At 37.5% G+C, this 16,825-nt stretch overlaps 1 protein-coding gene across 1 annotated transcript in view; it reads left to right on the top strand.

Annotated features, from left to right (window-relative positions):
- The first annotated feature begins 3,919 nt into the window (after positions 1–3,919).
- The window catches only part of IFT88 (intraflagellar transport 88), a 43,028-nt gene continuing 30,122 nt past the window's right edge, over positions 3,920–16,825 (top strand). Inside the window, exons 1-14 of the mRNA XM_066175842.1 lie at positions 3,920–4,158; positions 4,815–4,908; positions 5,886–5,948; positions 6,075–6,131; positions 6,974–7,027; positions 7,391–7,454; positions 7,531–7,600; positions 8,581–8,671; positions 9,745–9,849; positions 10,944–11,046; positions 11,702–11,816; positions 11,915–12,146; positions 13,673–13,743; positions 14,422–14,508. Of these exons, the coding sequence (XP_066031939.1) occupies positions 4,819–4,908; positions 5,886–5,948; positions 6,075–6,131; positions 6,974–7,027; positions 7,391–7,454; positions 7,531–7,600; positions 8,581–8,671; positions 9,745–9,849; positions 10,944–11,046; positions 11,702–11,816; positions 11,915–12,146; positions 13,673–13,743; positions 14,422–14,508 (1,202 nt within the window). The 5' untranslated portion in view covers positions 3,920–4,158; positions 4,815–4,818. The remainder of the gene's footprint in view (positions 4,159–4,814; positions 4,909–5,885; positions 5,949–6,074; positions 6,132–6,973; positions 7,028–7,390; positions 7,455–7,530; positions 7,601–8,580; positions 8,672–9,744; positions 9,850–10,943; positions 11,047–11,701; positions 11,817–11,914; positions 12,147–13,672; positions 13,744–14,421; positions 14,509–16,825) is intronic.

Here is a 16,825-nt window from a genome sequence, read left to right on the forward strand (position 1 = left end):
AGAAAGGAAAATATAGATAATTAAATTCTCAGAAGTGTAAGTCAAGGGAAGAAAATATGATTTAAAAAACAAATTACAAGTTTAATTTTTGTGTAGTAGCATAAGAATTTTAGGCCCAGTTCTTGCAGCCTGTACAAGTTAGGGACAGTGACTCTCCTCCCTCTTCTGCAACTCACATGGGAAGGACAGAACGTGCTGTAAGCCCAGAAACATCAAAAACCATAACCAACTAATAACTTGGTGAAAGCACTTGGGCTCCATTAGGGAATGAAAAGTAGAGCCTGTACTGGCAGCAGGAGAGGCCCAAGTGGAGCAAATATGCACTCACCAGCATATGTATTCTTTCTTCAAAGACAAATAGGCATAGAGGCAGATGTACCTTGTGTTGGGAGCTGCACAGTTGATCCCCCTATGTTTTTAGCCTCTTTCTAAGGAGTATGCTCCTCTGCTGCCTCATGGGCAGAGCTGAAATCTGCTACTGGCCACAGAGGGGTGGATTTACTGCAGGGAAGAAGCAGGATGGTAAAAAAGGGTTGTGTAATAAGCAAGGGGAAATAACTCTCACTAGTTCTAAGGCATGGGGACATGGAATATGAAGGGGATGTGAATTCCCCCTTGGAGAAAATAAAGGAATGTTATGCTTTTAAAATTCAGAGAGTTCTACCCTGAGCTTGTAGTGTGGAATAAAAACAGAGGCAGAGTTCACATTTGTTAAGTATTAGATCTGTTTAATACATCACTTGTTCACCAGAGCAACCAGAAAGTACATTTATTTGGTAATGGACTATGATCTGTTGCTACTACATTCCTAATGGTTCATGAAGTATAATGCCTTAGAAAGATATCTTTAATTAATAACTTTATTGCTGTTCTAACTAATGCTTTTCATACTGTGTTATAACTAGTGGTTATATTGAAATGATGTTACAATTAAAACTATATTTTAATTATTGTTAGTTTGTACTGTTAATTTGGGTGGTCTTTAAAAGTGCAGATGGCCTCATGAAAATACTACCAATGTTGTTAAAATGCTGATTCTCAAAGAAGCAATCTGAAGGAATGAGAAAGTAAATAGTAGTAAAGTAGATACTACTAAAGCACAGTTCAACAAAATTAGATAGAATTATATAGTTCAATAGTAAAAATACCTATTAAGAAGATAATTTTCATGTTGCAAATGCATTTTAAACCCAAACTACAACATATGGTACAACACAGAAAGTCACATGGTGTGATCCTTGGGATGTCCTGTGCAGGGCCAGGAGCTGGACTTTGATGATCCTTGTGGATCCCTTCCAATTCACATATTCTACGGTTTTATATACATTATTTTGTTTTCAAGCTGTATGCTGACTAGATGCATTAGTTCCCCAAGGAGGAGTTAAATTCAGCTTCACTGTTCGTGGCAGTCGAGCTTCTTGAATGGTTTCTGCATGACAGCAGGAAATCCCGAAGACCTGATCAGTCCAGAATTCAGTACTAGAAAATGACTTTTTTAAAGATTTCAGCAGGAGAATTACATTTTCAATCCAGAAAAACACCAATCAGTGTTTGATCAGATGAACAGTTCACCTGGCAGAGCAAGGGTAAGGTACACACTAACAGCGATTACAAAAGGTACACACTAACAGCAATTATAACAGGCAGACCATGGTCAGTAACCCCTGAACCCAAATCAGTAAGTCCTGGAACAGGACTCAGTTTGTCTGAGTCCTTACTTGCAAAGTTACCACTGGGAAAAGGCGGATACACCATGTATTGAAAGGCAACGAAATTCCTGTTTAAGAGTATAGCTTCATGGTCTCTTTAATCTGTTCTAAATTTTCACTGAATTCACTGGATCAGGTACTTGATGTCTTGAATAGTGACTGAAGGAAAACCTCATCAGATCAGCAGTTTGCTTCAGCTGCACAGATATGCAACTTGATGCCAGTCAGAGGACTGATGTGGAGCATTTAGCGACAGTTGTGGTTTAATTGAACTTAAAATGATCTGGACTTTAAAGCATACAATGCTACTTGGACTATGTACTAAATTTACTTTTTTTTTTCTTTTTTTTTCTTTTTTTTCCTTCTTTTTTTTTTTTTTTGCTATTTCACTCTCTAGATTGCCCTCTGGGTTTAGCCAGTAAAGACAATTACATCATCTTACACCATTACAGAGTTTCTTACTGTAGCATCATCTTGTTAGATGATGTCTTATGATCACAACCCATGAGTCCTTACTCATGGACAAGCCCTGTGTTGCCACAAAGGATCCTGAGATATTGAGGGTTTGTGTGAAATCTTCATGTATTAAGGTGTATTTACACTTCATAGCACCAGAAAAAACCCAACCCTGTCGGTTGACACAGCTTTTAGGAACATTAACAAAGTCATTGAGAGTCTCATATTCTTGTGAATATGTCAGAAGTAGCAGCTGGAATGCAAGGTCTCAGGACCTGGGCCAGGGCATGTTCCCAGTATGGTCAGAGTCCATACAGGCCAGGGGCCACTTAAGTCTGAGTGTCTACACCGAATTTTGGAGGGTAAGGATGTTTGACAATAAGAACATGGTCAGATCCCAGGGTTGCCTTGGCACCACCTCATTTATAAGTTAGATGCACTGCCTCCTTGACACAGTGCCTTTTTGCGCTAGATATTTGGGCTGAAATGTCAGAGTAGCACTTGGCACCAGTATGCCCAGCTCCCCAGTATGGACAAGCCAGAGATAGCAGAGCTAGGTCTCTTACCACACAAACTACCACAATTGCTCAGGAATATATTAATGCATTCTGAGGACAACGAGAAAAATCTAAAAACCATACGTTCAATTATATATGAGGAGTCACAGGCAGAGAAAGGGGGGCTATAAATCTATATATATTTCTTATGCTGAAGTTTATGATGAAGATTTCTTATGATGAATATGTGGCAAGTAATGCAGCTGAAAACTTTTCCCACCCTAAGTCTGTTATTCTGCCAACTGCTTGTACTCTAGAAAATTCAGGTATAAAGATTCTCATGTCCAAAGGTCTCAAGTCTCAAGTTTCTGCGTGAAAGTGGTTCATGCATGGAACGTGAACAGAATAATGCAGGAAGTGATAACGTTTTAATAATTCTTTATGTTATCTTTGTTTCTCTCGCTGGGAGCCAGAGTAGAAAGACCTTTCGCTCATATCCTCTGCACTTATCTCTTCACAAAGGACTTTGAGGCTGAAAGGTGAGCAGCAGAAGACCCTGACATTGCATAACGTGCACAAACCCTGACCGTAAAAAGGGTGTTCTTACTGTACTGTATATTGTCATTGCAGCTTTCTTATGTAATTGGGATAAGGCAATGGGCGTCACGATTGGTCTCATAAAATGTTTTCTCTCTCAAAGATACTGTAGGTGTGTTCAGAGATCCCGTCTCTATTCTGTTTTCCATTCAGGCAATAGGAAACTTTCTCCAGAGTAAAATGATTTGCCGTGGGCAAATCAGCTGACACTTGTCAGGGTTTCCAAAATACCAAGACAAAGTAGTAAAGATGGCAGGGAGAATCGTCTTTTTATAAGTCATTCGGGATTTTTTAAAATTTCGTTTCAGAGGTATGGCATATGGGAAACTTGAACAACTTCTACAACTTTTTTTTTTTTTTTTTTTTTTTTAAATAGAGCCTTTCAGTTTTGAGAACAGATTTCTCAGCTCATTGGAAGAAATGGTGACGTTTTGGATTGCGACTGGGTTGCACGTTCAGTTTACGGGAGCTTTGGCGCCGCTCGCCCTGCAGGGGCGAGGCGACGCCACGCGAGCCCCAGGGCCGAGCCCGCCCTCACGGCAGCCCCGCCCGCCCGGGGCCGCGGCTCCGGCAGCGCCCGGCCCCGCCCGCGGCTCGCCCCGCCCGGCCGGGCCGCGGTGCATGCGGGGAGCGCCGCCGTGTCCCGGGCAACGCCGCCCGGCCCCGAGCGCCGAGAGGGCCGCGGCCGCGGGCGAGCCGGGGGCGGGAGTCTCGCCCGTGCCCTGAGCCGGCCCCGCTCCGGGGCGCATCGCCGCGCCCCCGCTGAAGGAACCCGCGCCGGGAGCGGCTCGGCCGCGGAGCGCCGCGCACGGCGGGGAAGCGACGGGGAACATCATCCTGCCGCTGCCGCTGCCGAGGAGCCCTGCGCTGCGTCCTGGCTGAGGCTTGCTTGCAGAAGGGCATGTACTTCATGTTATCGATGAAAGCAAACGTTGCCTTCTTGAGGTTTTTATGAAAACAGGTAGCCAGGCAAAGTGAGACACTTTAGTGTCTGCCCTCCGTGAGGGAGAGGCCGCCAGGTGAACGCACCGTGTTAGACAGGGAAATACTGGTGGAGAAAGACTTTGGAACCGGGGCTTCTATAATGCTAGCTTTTGAAACCCGTTTTAATTGAAATGGCTTCATAACCGTAGCTATGTTGACGTTAGAATGCAGGAGGAAAGGGAAAGGAAAGGCTCAATGCAAGATGTAATGCCTTTCATTAGACTTTCTAGTATCACTATAGTTTGGGCTATAAAGACTAACTTCAGAAAATGAGTTGTCTTAAACTTGAGTTAGCTGACAGTGGAAAGATACTGTTCTAGAAGTAGTAATGTGGTTACTTGTTATTATTATTTAGTTTTAATGATAAATGTCTTTAAAACAATTTAAAATCATAATCATAACTGGTATAAGTATAAACAAACATATCGATCCATGAAATGGTGCCATTTAATATTCTTTATAAACAAGTCCTAGTTTTTTACATCTAATCAAACCAGTGTTTATATTTTGCACATTTAAATGTTTATATAAAACCACTGAGGTAACATTTGGCATGTTAAATGTTCCACAGAAAAATGATGCAAAATGTGCATCTGGCTTCTGAGAATAATGAAGATGACCTCTATTCTGGCTACAATGATTATAATCCTATGTTTGACACGGAGGTAAAATATTTGCTGTTTCCCACCTTTCCCATACATAGAATTTTAACTTAGAAGTACTAAGATATGAATTTATGGGTATAGTACCAGTTATGGGTATATACAAGTTTACGACTGCTTTGAAGTGAAATTTACTTTATTTAGCAAGAAACATTTGAAATTTCTCAGGGATCTTCATGAATAGTTAATTCTTAGATAGCTTTCTATTCCAGCTAAACATTTGTGCAGATCTCAGCAGATCTAAGATGCTGTAACTGGCAGAATTTTTGAAATACAAAATTATAATTATTTGTAGGCACATTTAATGTGTTATTTCCCAGGCTGTGTGCAGCAGCAAGTTTTTGGACAAAAGAGTCTCCTGAGTGGTCAGCACAGACTTCCTCCTGTGCTGCTGCTGGAGGAGCTCACAGTAGAACGGAATCCTGCATGTCTCTGTGCAGTTGGGTAGAGCATCTGCGATATCTTTAAGTAGTCCTGCAGACCACTTTTGGGTAGCTGCTGGTGTGGAGGAGTTGGGACAACAGTGATGTCATTTGGTCCAAACCCACTAGCAAGACTTGTCATCTTGTGTGAAATCCCAGAACCCAATTCATGGGAGTTGCTGCAGACCTGAGAGACATGAGGTGTTTTAATGTCTTGCATTGCAGTTGTTAATGTCAAAATTCAGAAACAGCATACACAGTGAGCATTTGAATGGAAAAAGAAATTTATGTTGTATTTTATGACTTTGGTTCTGTTTCCTCTGTGTTTTTAGAAAATAACCAGTTTTTACATTTCCTAATCTAAAATACCAAAAAAGATAGACAAATAAATAATATAATTGTAATTTATTGTCAGTAAATCCTGTTGTTCAGTTATCTTCAAGTATTTTGTGAAGAATTTTTGATTTTTTACCAATCTGCTTTTGTAGTCTGAAGGTTGTGGAATTGTGAGTTTGTGTACCGTGGTTTTAAAAGGGTTAATGCTTTTATCTTTTCTAGGATTTAGAAAATGATGTTGCTTTTCAACAGGCAGCAAGAACAAGTCATGGAAGAAGACCTCCTGTAAGTACCTTTTGAAGCATTTTGCATTAATGTAGATCTTACTATGTAGAAACACTATTAATTGACACATACAGGTTTTAATTGGAGGGGTTTTTTTTGTTTGGTTCTCTTTTTTTTCCTTCCCAGGTGACAGCCAAAATTCCTGGTACATCAAGTCCAAGACCTCTAGCTACTGGATTTGGGGCAGGTTTTTGTTCTGTTGTATCCTTCATGAAAATGTCATTTACAAAATATAAATGTGCCCTTTAATTCCACACACAAAGTGAACCCTTCTAAATTAAGAATTTCATTCCAGTGAAGCGCATCTATTCATTAGTTTTAATTCACAGTGTTGCATTTGGTTAAGGCATGGTTACTAGTTTTTCTTTTCTCCTTAACCTGAACCATGCTGGAAATCTTCTGTACTGCATAAGGCATTAGAGTCCAAGCTGTTAATTAGGTTCACTTGCAGGGGGAGCTGAAGAGGTTGTTATTTGGGCTTGGAAAAGCTTTCTGGAAGTTAAGGTGAAGTCAAGTCTTGAAAAATATGGGCCCTGAAACATCTCTAATTGAATCAGAAAAAGTTGGTTATGTTCTTTGGTATACTTAGATGTATTGGTTAAATAAATCTGCATGAAAGTATAGCTTAAGAGATTAATACAGTGACAGATTTCACCACCTCTGCACAGAATTTTACTGAAGTATTTTGTGTAAATTACTTGTTCAACTTCAAGGTAGCAATTTCAGTAATTTAATAATGGAAAATATGCTGCCTCAGATAATTTTCTATGTATTTCTTTTTAAAAGAGCTGACAGAAGTATCAAAACCATAAAAAGCCTTTACTGTGAATTTGTGCTAACTGAAGTGTTCAACGTGTTAAATCTGCCAGGCACTGGCAGCGTATTACATATGAGTAATATAAATGGGAACTTTGCTGTGAACTTATGTGAGAGCTCAACTTTTAAAATTTAGTGTTGAGAAGACCGTACATAGGCTTCTTATGCTTTGTGAATGACAATTTCAAACAACTTACTTATTTTTGTAGTCAAAGGCAACTTCAACTTCATCTATGGGAAGACCCATGACAGGAACTATACAGGTAAAAGTTCCAATATTTACATTTTATATTCATTTGGAACAATGAATTTTTCTGGTAAGTGTTAGATACAAGTGTTTAGAAGTTCATTGAATTAATACAAATGACTACGCTTTTAATTTGTCCTTTTTTGAACATAGTACTGTCAGAAAGCATGAGGGTAGTGATGTATGTTTTATTTGAGCACAGATTTGGAAGCAGTAACAGTGCAGTACTTTCTGACACTTGCTGACATGCAATGAGCAATTTTTCATTAAAATTATATATATAATATATAAAATTATATAAAATATGTAATTATGTCTGTATTGTCTACAACATACTTTTTAGTGAGATTATTTTAATATATCTTCTTCTTCATTTGAGGATGGGGTTTCTCGACCAATGACAGCAGTGCAAGCTGCAGGTTACACGAAAGCAGCTGTGAGAGGTATGGTTTGTAGAAATCACCAGCTGCCACAGGGAGATGTTATTTTACAGTTTTCAGTATTCTGTTAATTCTTCAGGTTCTTCATTTGATCCTCTTGGCCAGGCAAGAGGTCCTGCTTCACCTCTGGAAAAGAAAACTTCGGACAGGTTTGTTCAGTTCTGCATTACATCCTTTCAAAGCGTTAACAGCAACAGAAAACCAACCATGCCTAGAGTTTAAAAACATCCAGGCAGTTACAAAAATCTTGAGGGGCCAAACTCTGAACTTGGTGGAATGATGCCCCAAACATTTGTGCATGTGGTTGACTGACTTTCAGGAGCATCTGATTTCAGTGGTCTCTGGTTCTGACTAGCTCAGCAGCCTGCATGTAGCTGTTGCTGTACAAGTGCTGTGATACTTACACAGAATTGTGCAGGACCATGGAAGTGTGTGTGACAGGCAAGGAACACCATGATTCTTGCTGCTCTTTGGGAAGAACTTGGGGGAAGTTGCCTGCTCTTTCTCCCTGTTCACTCTGAGCTTAGCACTTGAGCTGAAACTTTCATGCTGGTGTGAATGTTGGGGAGTTCACTCAGAAAATCATTGAGCTTTCCAGTACCGAAGTTCTGTTCCCCAAATGTAGCTCTATAGGAATAGGGAGTCCTTCTGAAATGTTTGGGTATTTAGCAGCGGAAAAAGTTGAGAAGAACCACAACTTTTTGTTATAGTCTGCATTTGCAAGCAATGCTTTAAAGTTATGTATGCAAATAAAGGTTCAATTAATTGCTTTTAATGTGGTATTTCATTTCATTAGTGTTTGATATGAAATCTCATCTGTTGTTTTGTAGTGACTTCTCCTGAACAAATTTAGTTTGTGAAATTTGCCTGTTGGTACTCTTCTTGTAAGAGAATTTATGTTTTCTTAGGTCTCTGTTCTCAGATTAAGAGTGTGAATGTGATGTCTTTGGACAATCTTCTCTTGGCATAGTTTCACACAATACTTTCTGTGATGGGAAAACCAGTTAGTTGTGACATGCGATATGTCATTGTATTGTTTTATTGAGAATATAACACGTAAAAGCTTAGTGTTTGCAGTTACATTAGTTTAACTTTAGTGTTAATCCTTTTGTTGTTATTTTTATTTTAGTTTAGAAGAGAAGATGAAGCAGTTGGAAAAAAAAGTGAATGAGCTGGTTGAAGAAAGCTGTGTTGCCAATACCTGTGGAGACTTGAAATTGGTAGTTTTTCTGAATTTCACTTCATTTCTGCTGTAATTTATATAGATAGATGTTTCAAAATGACTTGCAGTCAAATGTTTAAAATTAGTAAAATAATTTTATTTCTAAATTTTTTATGACTCTTCTAGTCTACTGATAAGCTTGCTTTGCTAAAAAAAAGTAGGAGCTGTATTTCTGGCATTTATATTTTTTAAGATTTCAGTGTTAGAAAAGTTCCCTTCCCTGTGTCAATTGACCTCTTCAGATGGGTCTGATGAAATAGTTGTACTGGCACAGTTCTGTCCCAGGGTAGCTACCACTTAACAGTTCCTAGGTATGATTAAAGCTTCCCGTGGATAGAGAACTATTTTCAATAGTTTTCAGTTTGAATGTATTTGTTCTGTTATAGAGGATACTAGAGCATTGTTGTGCCACTGAGAAGTGGCTAATTAACTAATCTATTTTGTCAATTTTTCCTGAGCCTCTTGCATGTATGGTCAAGAATGCTCTTGATGTGAAAGGGTTGTTTTTTATGTAGGTTGTATCAGAGGACTCCAAGGGTCCTATAGGATGTTTGTTTTTGACAAGTCCAGCAGACTATCCATTTTCCTGCAAAAGTCATCAAAGTTGTGAACTCGTATGTAAAATAGCCAAGTAAGATTTGCCTTCTATCATAAGGACTAGGAATCACACTGTATCATGAAGTACTGCTTTCACCACTGGCTTCCAAATAGCCACCTTGAGTAGTAACCATTACTTTGTTAATCACTGCACCCTTGTGGAGGCACACAGGACTGCTGATGGCACTTGCTAGACCCAAAGCATTACTTCTACAAAGGATTTTGACACCAATCTGCAGAGAATTATAATTGGGTACATAATTACATAGCTAAGCAGACTTAGATAACTGTATGTTTGCTTATTGCTAATTAAAACCTTTTGCTGAGTCTGGTGCTTTTTTCTGCATTTTGTGCAGTCTGTAAACCAAAGAAAATAGACATGAGTATATTCTCTTCATACTTTTTTGAATGTGTTTTTATCATCTTGAGTCAGTAAGATTCAAGGCATTGTTAAATTCTAGTGTTTTGTTTAAGGCTCTGGAGAAAGCAAAAGAGGCTGGAAGACAGGAAAGAGAATTGTTGAGGCAACGTGAACAAATTGCTCCTCCAGAAAGCATCAACTTAGACCTCACTTACACAGTAAGTGCTTAGAAATCTTCAGTGGCTGAAATGTTGCTAAAAAACCTCCTGAGCAGAAATGTCAGTGCTTCCTGAAGTGTGTGTGTGTGTCTGTGTTGTAATGCTCCTGGCAGTGTACAGAGGAGATCCATTCGTGTTGTCAGGTCCATTCTCTTGCAATCTCAAATACCAGAGAAACCAGTCTACATTAAGTGGAGAAGAATTTCCATGGATATGTATTCCAGATATTTACTCACACTTAAGACCTGCATATCAAAGTATAGCAGATGCAGACCCTGTATTCCAGAAATAAATAGCCTAGCGAATGTAATATGCCAAGAGGAGAAAACAAAACAGGAAAGATCGGATGCTGCCTTTAAATTGAACCATAAAGTGACCATGAATGTGTTACATGAAATAGGGTATAGCAATATTCCTGAATCTTAAAGCAGGTATCTAGATTTACATTCTGGTTTTCAAATAGTAATTTTTTTTAAAGGGTACAGCATGCATAAAAATACTTGAGGGATATTTAAATTCATATTCCAGGTAGTGCTGTGGAGGCAATTATTAAAAATTAATATATTGAATTAGGCAGACCTGGTAATTTATTTTACTATGAAGGTTAGAGTAAAGCTGTGGAAAAAATGCAGAACTATTTTACCTGACACCAACAGAACTTCTGTTGTGAAACAGCAGTTTGGAAAAATTCTCCCCTTCTAAACTGAGTGACCACAGGTATTAGAACCATTTTCCAAATGTTGGGAGTCATTAATTGCATGCAGTTTCTGAGAATTTTCTTGTATGAATATTTTTTAATAACCTTTCATTATTGCATTGTGTTTACTTAGGTCTAAGGCCCATGTAGCATAACTTTGAATGCTAGTAGTTTATGTACAAAAATAAAAGAATTACCTAGAATAAGTAGCTTTTAAACTTGTTTCCTCTATATCAATTTGCAAGAACAAAGGAATATTAAAGATGGGAAGCTTAAAAGTGGTAAAGACAGTAGTTCCAAGGTGAAATTAACTTCAAATTATCTACTATGAATTCAAGTTGATTACTGTTTAGACAACAATATATTTCTTGTACCTGTAATTCCAATTTTTTAATAGGTTCTCCTCAATCTGGCCACTCAGTATGTTGCCAATGAAATGTATGCTGAAGCGCTGACTACTTACCAAGTTATAGTGAAGAATAAGATGTTCAGCAATGGAGGTAGGTTGTATTCCAAAGTGGATTTAAACTGGTAGTCAGGCATTCAAAGTGAGGACTGTATTTGCATGGTGCTAATTAATACTCAGAGAACTCACCCCTCGTGTCTGCCACTCCGAGTGGGTGACAGATACTCATAGTCTCTGACTTGGAGAGCCAAACTACATTAAATTATACTGACTCCTGAAGTCTTTTCTTTCTGCAGACTAAGCTAAACATAAAGACAAATACATAGTTTTCTCATGCCACACATGCTATGTGGTCTTCTCTAGTACTGATTTTTTCTCTTTTGACTTGGCCTTTCCCCCCGAGAGTTTCTTTTAGTATTTTTTGTATCTCTAAGACTCCTACAGTGTGTTTTTTTCAGAGAGTTTATTTGCAGCTGTCTTCCTGGAGAGCACTATAAGTAATCTCCATTTCATCCCTCAATTCAAAATCAAAATCAGAATACATCTTACATGGTAGTCTAGGTTTCATCACGACTTCATCTTCTCTCTTGTCTGCTCTTGTGTTAAATTCACAGAAGGCAGTTCTGTGCAGTGCTGCTTTAAAGGGACATTACTCTCCTATAATGAAGACATAGTTATTAAGGAGTTGTTCTACTCTGTCACTTCGAAACAGTTTTAAAATGTTGTAACTCATTGACTCCTTTTGATAGGTGTACTGAAGGTAAATATGGGAAATATATATTTGAAACAACGGAACTATTCCAAGGCTATCAAATTCTATCGAATGGCTCTCGACCAGATTACTAGTTCCCACAAACAGATGAGGTGAGTTTCTTCTAGGAGGCATGGTTATGAAATACAAATTTTGGATACAGTATGACTTAGTAGTTAAAAATCCAACCTAAAGCTGATTTCTTACTTAGGATAAAAATTATGGAAAATATTGGAGTTGCGTTTATTAAAACTGGCCAATACGTTGATGCCATTTCTTCATTTGAAGAAATCATGAGCATATCCCCAAACCTGAAGGCAGGCTTCAACCTGATCCTATGTTACTTTGCTATTGGAAGTGGTGAGCAAATGAAGAAAGCGTTCAAAAACCTCATTGAAGTTCCCTTGGACGTGGATTTTGAGGACAAATATGTTTCATTAAATGTAAGTCTTAAAAAAATAAACTGGCTTTTTATAGTAAATCAGGAGAAAGAGGGACAGCTACTGAATGCTTGGACTGTACTGAATATGGAAATTGATGTATATTTAAGTATCTGAAATAAGTTTTTTACCAGCATGCATTTAGTGTGGCAGTACTGCTCAGATGTGTAAAATAATGAGAGAACACTTAAATCTTTTTTTCCTCAAAAGATATGGTGTACATAAAACCCACACCACAAGATTGTCCTCGTAATGATTATGTTGAAATTCATTTGCACTTACTTACATAGCTCACTTACTCCTTTACCATCTTCAATTATATAAAATTTTAATAAAATATTTATAAGGTAAAATGAAGGGAGCTAAATAATGAGTGGGTTCATGCAAGTTTCCTCAAGTGAGTGCTAATAAAACCTGTAATATTGTAGTGTTACTTTACAGAGGAAAACTATAGTGACATTTACAGATGCTTATTTTAGTTTATTAGACTTTGTTGGAAACTGGACTTCCTTTGACTTTCCATGATGCTAAAAAGAGGAAGAAATAATAAACAGGTTTAGGGTCCCTCTTAGAAAAATCCTCTATAGAAAGATCAAGCCTTTTATCTTCTCCTAGCAGTCTTTTTTTAAGTGATGCAAATCTTTCAACCCTAAAGATTAAATATATAACTAATCTTCAAACTGTTTGCACGTTAAGAGTAGCTGTTGTTTCCTATTGTCATAGCATAAGGAAACAAAATTTAACATATGAGGCATATAGATATATTTATTGATATATATGTATATATTTTAATACATTTTATATAATTTCTTATATTAGAAATTATGTAAGAGTAAGGATCATTAAGCCTTTGAATTAATTGAGGACTGTTTCATATCATTCTTTGGAAGAAAGCCTTGAGATTGCACAAGTTATTTCTAAGGGTAGGCAAGCTATAGTTTTAACAGACATTCCAAGTTTTCTAATTTTTTATGAAGAGGTCAGAGAAAAGTTCATGCTTTCCTTCTGGTCTTTATTTTGCAAAAATCTATGATCTGTCCCCAATAAATGGGGAAAGGCTACCTAGCATACCCTGCATAACTTCTTTTAGAGCTAACAGAGATGTGTGATAGAAACCCTAATATGATCCTGCAAGTTATTGTAGTGAGGAGGTAGCACAAGTCCTCGTCTGCTGAATACCACAGTGGTTCAGCACATGCTTATTTTTGAGCATGAGAATATTCTCACTGTGATGTGCAGCCTTCCTGGTCTGATACACATGACATGAACTACATCTGTTAACAACCTTAGTGTGAGCTGTGACAACACACATGAGCAGAAAAACAGTACTGAAGTATTTGAAATGCCAAATTTCAGAGTATATGGTTAGAAAACTACTTTAATCTGAAGCTAGCTTTTTCAAATGTGGAAAGTAAGTGACAATATAGACTATATATTTGACATCAATTTATGTTTGCAGTCATATTGTCCATAAAATAATTAAAATATTTGTATGCTCATATAATTTTGAGTTGTTTTTGCTCCTCCAGGATGATCTACATACGAATCTACTGATTGAAGCCATTAAAATTGACAGTTTAAGCCAAATAGAACGTGAGAGGTAACATGGTGGATTCTGTTCTTTCTTGACTGTGGTGCCTTGAATTTTAGCTTCTGGAAGGATTATCAGTCTTGTCACCTGGCCACAGCTCTTGATATAAAAGTGTCCTCCCAATTCTTGGGAAGGAACATGCTCAGAAGAACCAGTTGGATCACTCAGTTTAGTGTACTGTCCTAGAGTATCTATCCCAAATGTTAAAGGGTACACTGCTTAAAACTTGCAGTGTTTTGAGTTTTTTTGTTTTTTTTTAAATAGAACTAGTGTGCAGTGAAAGGAAAACAGAAAAACTAAGACCCTAATCAAGGTACAGGTAAAGAGTGGTAACAGGGAACTGCTTACATTGACTTCTGAGATTTGTACTGAGTGCAGGAAGAAGCCAGAACACGTTTTGTTTTGTTTTCTATACATGTTTCTGAAATGGTGACATAGAATTGTATGCAAGTATGGAATGGTTTGGTTTGGAAGGGACTTTAGGGATGATCTGATTCCAGCCCCCTTGCCATGGGCAGGGACACCAGGTTGCTCAGAGCCCCATCCAACCTGGCCTTGAGCACTTCCAGGGATGGGGTATCCACAGCTTCTCTGGGCAGCCTGTTCCAGTGCCTCACCTCCCTAAGAGTGAAGGATTTCTTTCGTATTCTTGTGTTGAGTTTTTTGTGTTTTTTTTTTTTTCTTTAGAAAGTCCTTGGCAGAGGAATACATCATGACAGCTGCCAAGCTCATTGCACCAGCAATCGAGACATCTTTTGCAGTAGGCTATGACTGGTAAGAGTCAAGTGGGGCTTCTTTTATCCTAAACTCTGTCAACTCCTGTGCTGCCTATGAAACCAGTTCACAGATGGAAGGAGCCTGGGAAATGTGCTTCTCTGTGCATCTCAAACACAGTGACCAGGCTAGTCTTAGTTTGCCCCCTAAAAAAACAAAGCATTTGAGTGTGTTCTCTCTTAAAAAGTAATTTATCATTGAAAGGCAACTCTTAATTATACATTTTGCAGTGTTCTGAATTCACACAAAAAGTTCAATTGAATTTCAAACTTGAAAAGCTTTTAAAAGTGTCAGCAAACAAATGCTGTATGGAAGGCAGTGATTGCTAGTCTTTAAGGTTGAAGATGGCATAATGAAGACTTGGGGTGCTTAAGAAGTTTTGATCTCTCCATTGAGTCATTATATAAAACACTGGAAGCTAAATTTTAAGGAAGGTTTGTTTGAATTTCATTTATGAGCTTAATGTTTATAAATATAAATTTAATCTACCATTTCTTAAGACATTTATACAAGTGTACACAGTGATAGGCTGCTGACTCAGTTCATCATTTGGACTTTATTTTGCAATGTACAGCTTAGCTTTTGCCTTCTGTGGTATTTTCTACAGCAAAATACTCTTCTCTTTAAAACAAATTCAATTAGACACACTTCTTATAATGACAGTATAAAAAATTAATAACATAACTTTTCCAAAATTTATTTTTTAAGGGCTTACTTTGATATTTTTTGTAGCTTAATAGCGCTGAAAAATAATTTGCATGCAAATGAATGTCATGTATTGCAGGCACAACATTATTATATTGCACTAACATATATGTTAGTGTTTAGGTAATGAATAATGTTTGATGGGACTGTTCTTTACCCGGGGTTTATGACCTGTTAGGATTATTCTCAAATTTTGCAGGTCCTATAATTATAATTTGCTAGGAAACCTGTTTATACTAACAGGAAACAATCTCTCACACAGACATGTAATGTCTGCTAGAGTCCACAAGGTGGTGTTTGATGTTTTAATAATATTTTCAATCTTACAATTTTCTTACTTCTGCCGTTCTGAATTATCAGGACTTAAATAATATGTCTTGTGAAAAATTAGGTTGTTGTTTTCTGATTTGTTAGCATGAGCAAGTCAGATTTGTTTGCTCTGTGTCTTGTTTTTTGTTCAGAAAAACTTGAAAAGGTTAGAAGATACTCAGTTTTCTTAGTGCTATCCACAGAATACTTGTTATGGAGTAACACACTCTCACACCTGTTCTGGCTAATTGAACAGCTTTTGCTGAGATCTGTGGGATTGCTTTTTGTGTATCAGGACAGATTTACTCTTTGTTATTTTAAGCTGAGGTATTCAAGCCCAATGAAGAAGTTGAACTGGCAGCTTGAGCTTAGTTTTTCTAATTATAAACTTTAGTATCGGTCCTCTGTGTATTAAATGTACTTTCAATAAAATTCATTTTATTTAGAGAATATTCTTCAGAGTTGATGACTTCTTACTTAAAATGTGACATGATATTGGGAATACTCTGTCCTATTTCATAAAGAATAGTTGGATAGTTAGATTTCATTGCATTTTATGGTTAAAAGATGTTGAAACTAACAGTTGAAAAGGCTTTTTTTGGTGTTGCAAAGACATTAGTAATAAAAGAATAAATTACCAATTTTTATTACAGCTTTTCCTCTAACATAAATGGCATTTGTCTAATGACTGCCCACCTGCCAAACCAATTATAACAGCAGGCAGTTTGTTGAATTAAACTTGTGTTGGCAAAATAGCCAGCTATTAAAAGGAAAGAAGGTGGCTTTCCACCAGTTAAAAAAATAGTGGAAGGGATTAAGGAAGCATCCCACAAGTTGTTCATTTACTGTGCCTATTTTCCAAGTGTTTGAGAGAACAGGATATGCATACAATAAATAAAGTCTTCAAGTGATCAGGCGGCTGAAAGTAGATCACACCAAACCACGGAAGACAATGGCTGTGAGTGAGCATCTGAACTGTCTGCTGCCTTCTGTTCTCTGCTCTTTTTGCAGAAGACCCTAAGCCACAAATAACTGGAGGATGACCAGAAAGAGACTTATTATTATGACTTTATTATTATTATGATATAGCTCAGGGACATGGTCTGTAGTCTCTGGCTTTGTTCACTAATATTTTTTATAGGTTTGGTAATATATGCATCAGAAGATGAAATTTGAAAAACCACATTATAGAAATAAAAGAAAATGCTTGAAAAATTATTTTAGTCAGTTTTTGACATCCAGTATTGTTCTGTGATAGAAAATAAAGTGATATTTAGGCAGCTGACTGAAAAGAAACAAGAGT

Source organism: Chamaea fasciata, unplaced genomic scaffold, assembly GCF_029207755.1.
Source record: "Chamaea fasciata isolate MVZ Bird 193981 ecotype frontalis unplaced genomic scaffold, bChaFas1.0.hap1 SCAF_2, whole genome shotgun sequence".
Classification (NCBI taxonomy): domain Eukaryota; kingdom Metazoa; phylum Chordata; class Aves; order Passeriformes; family Sylviidae; genus Chamaea; species Chamaea fasciata.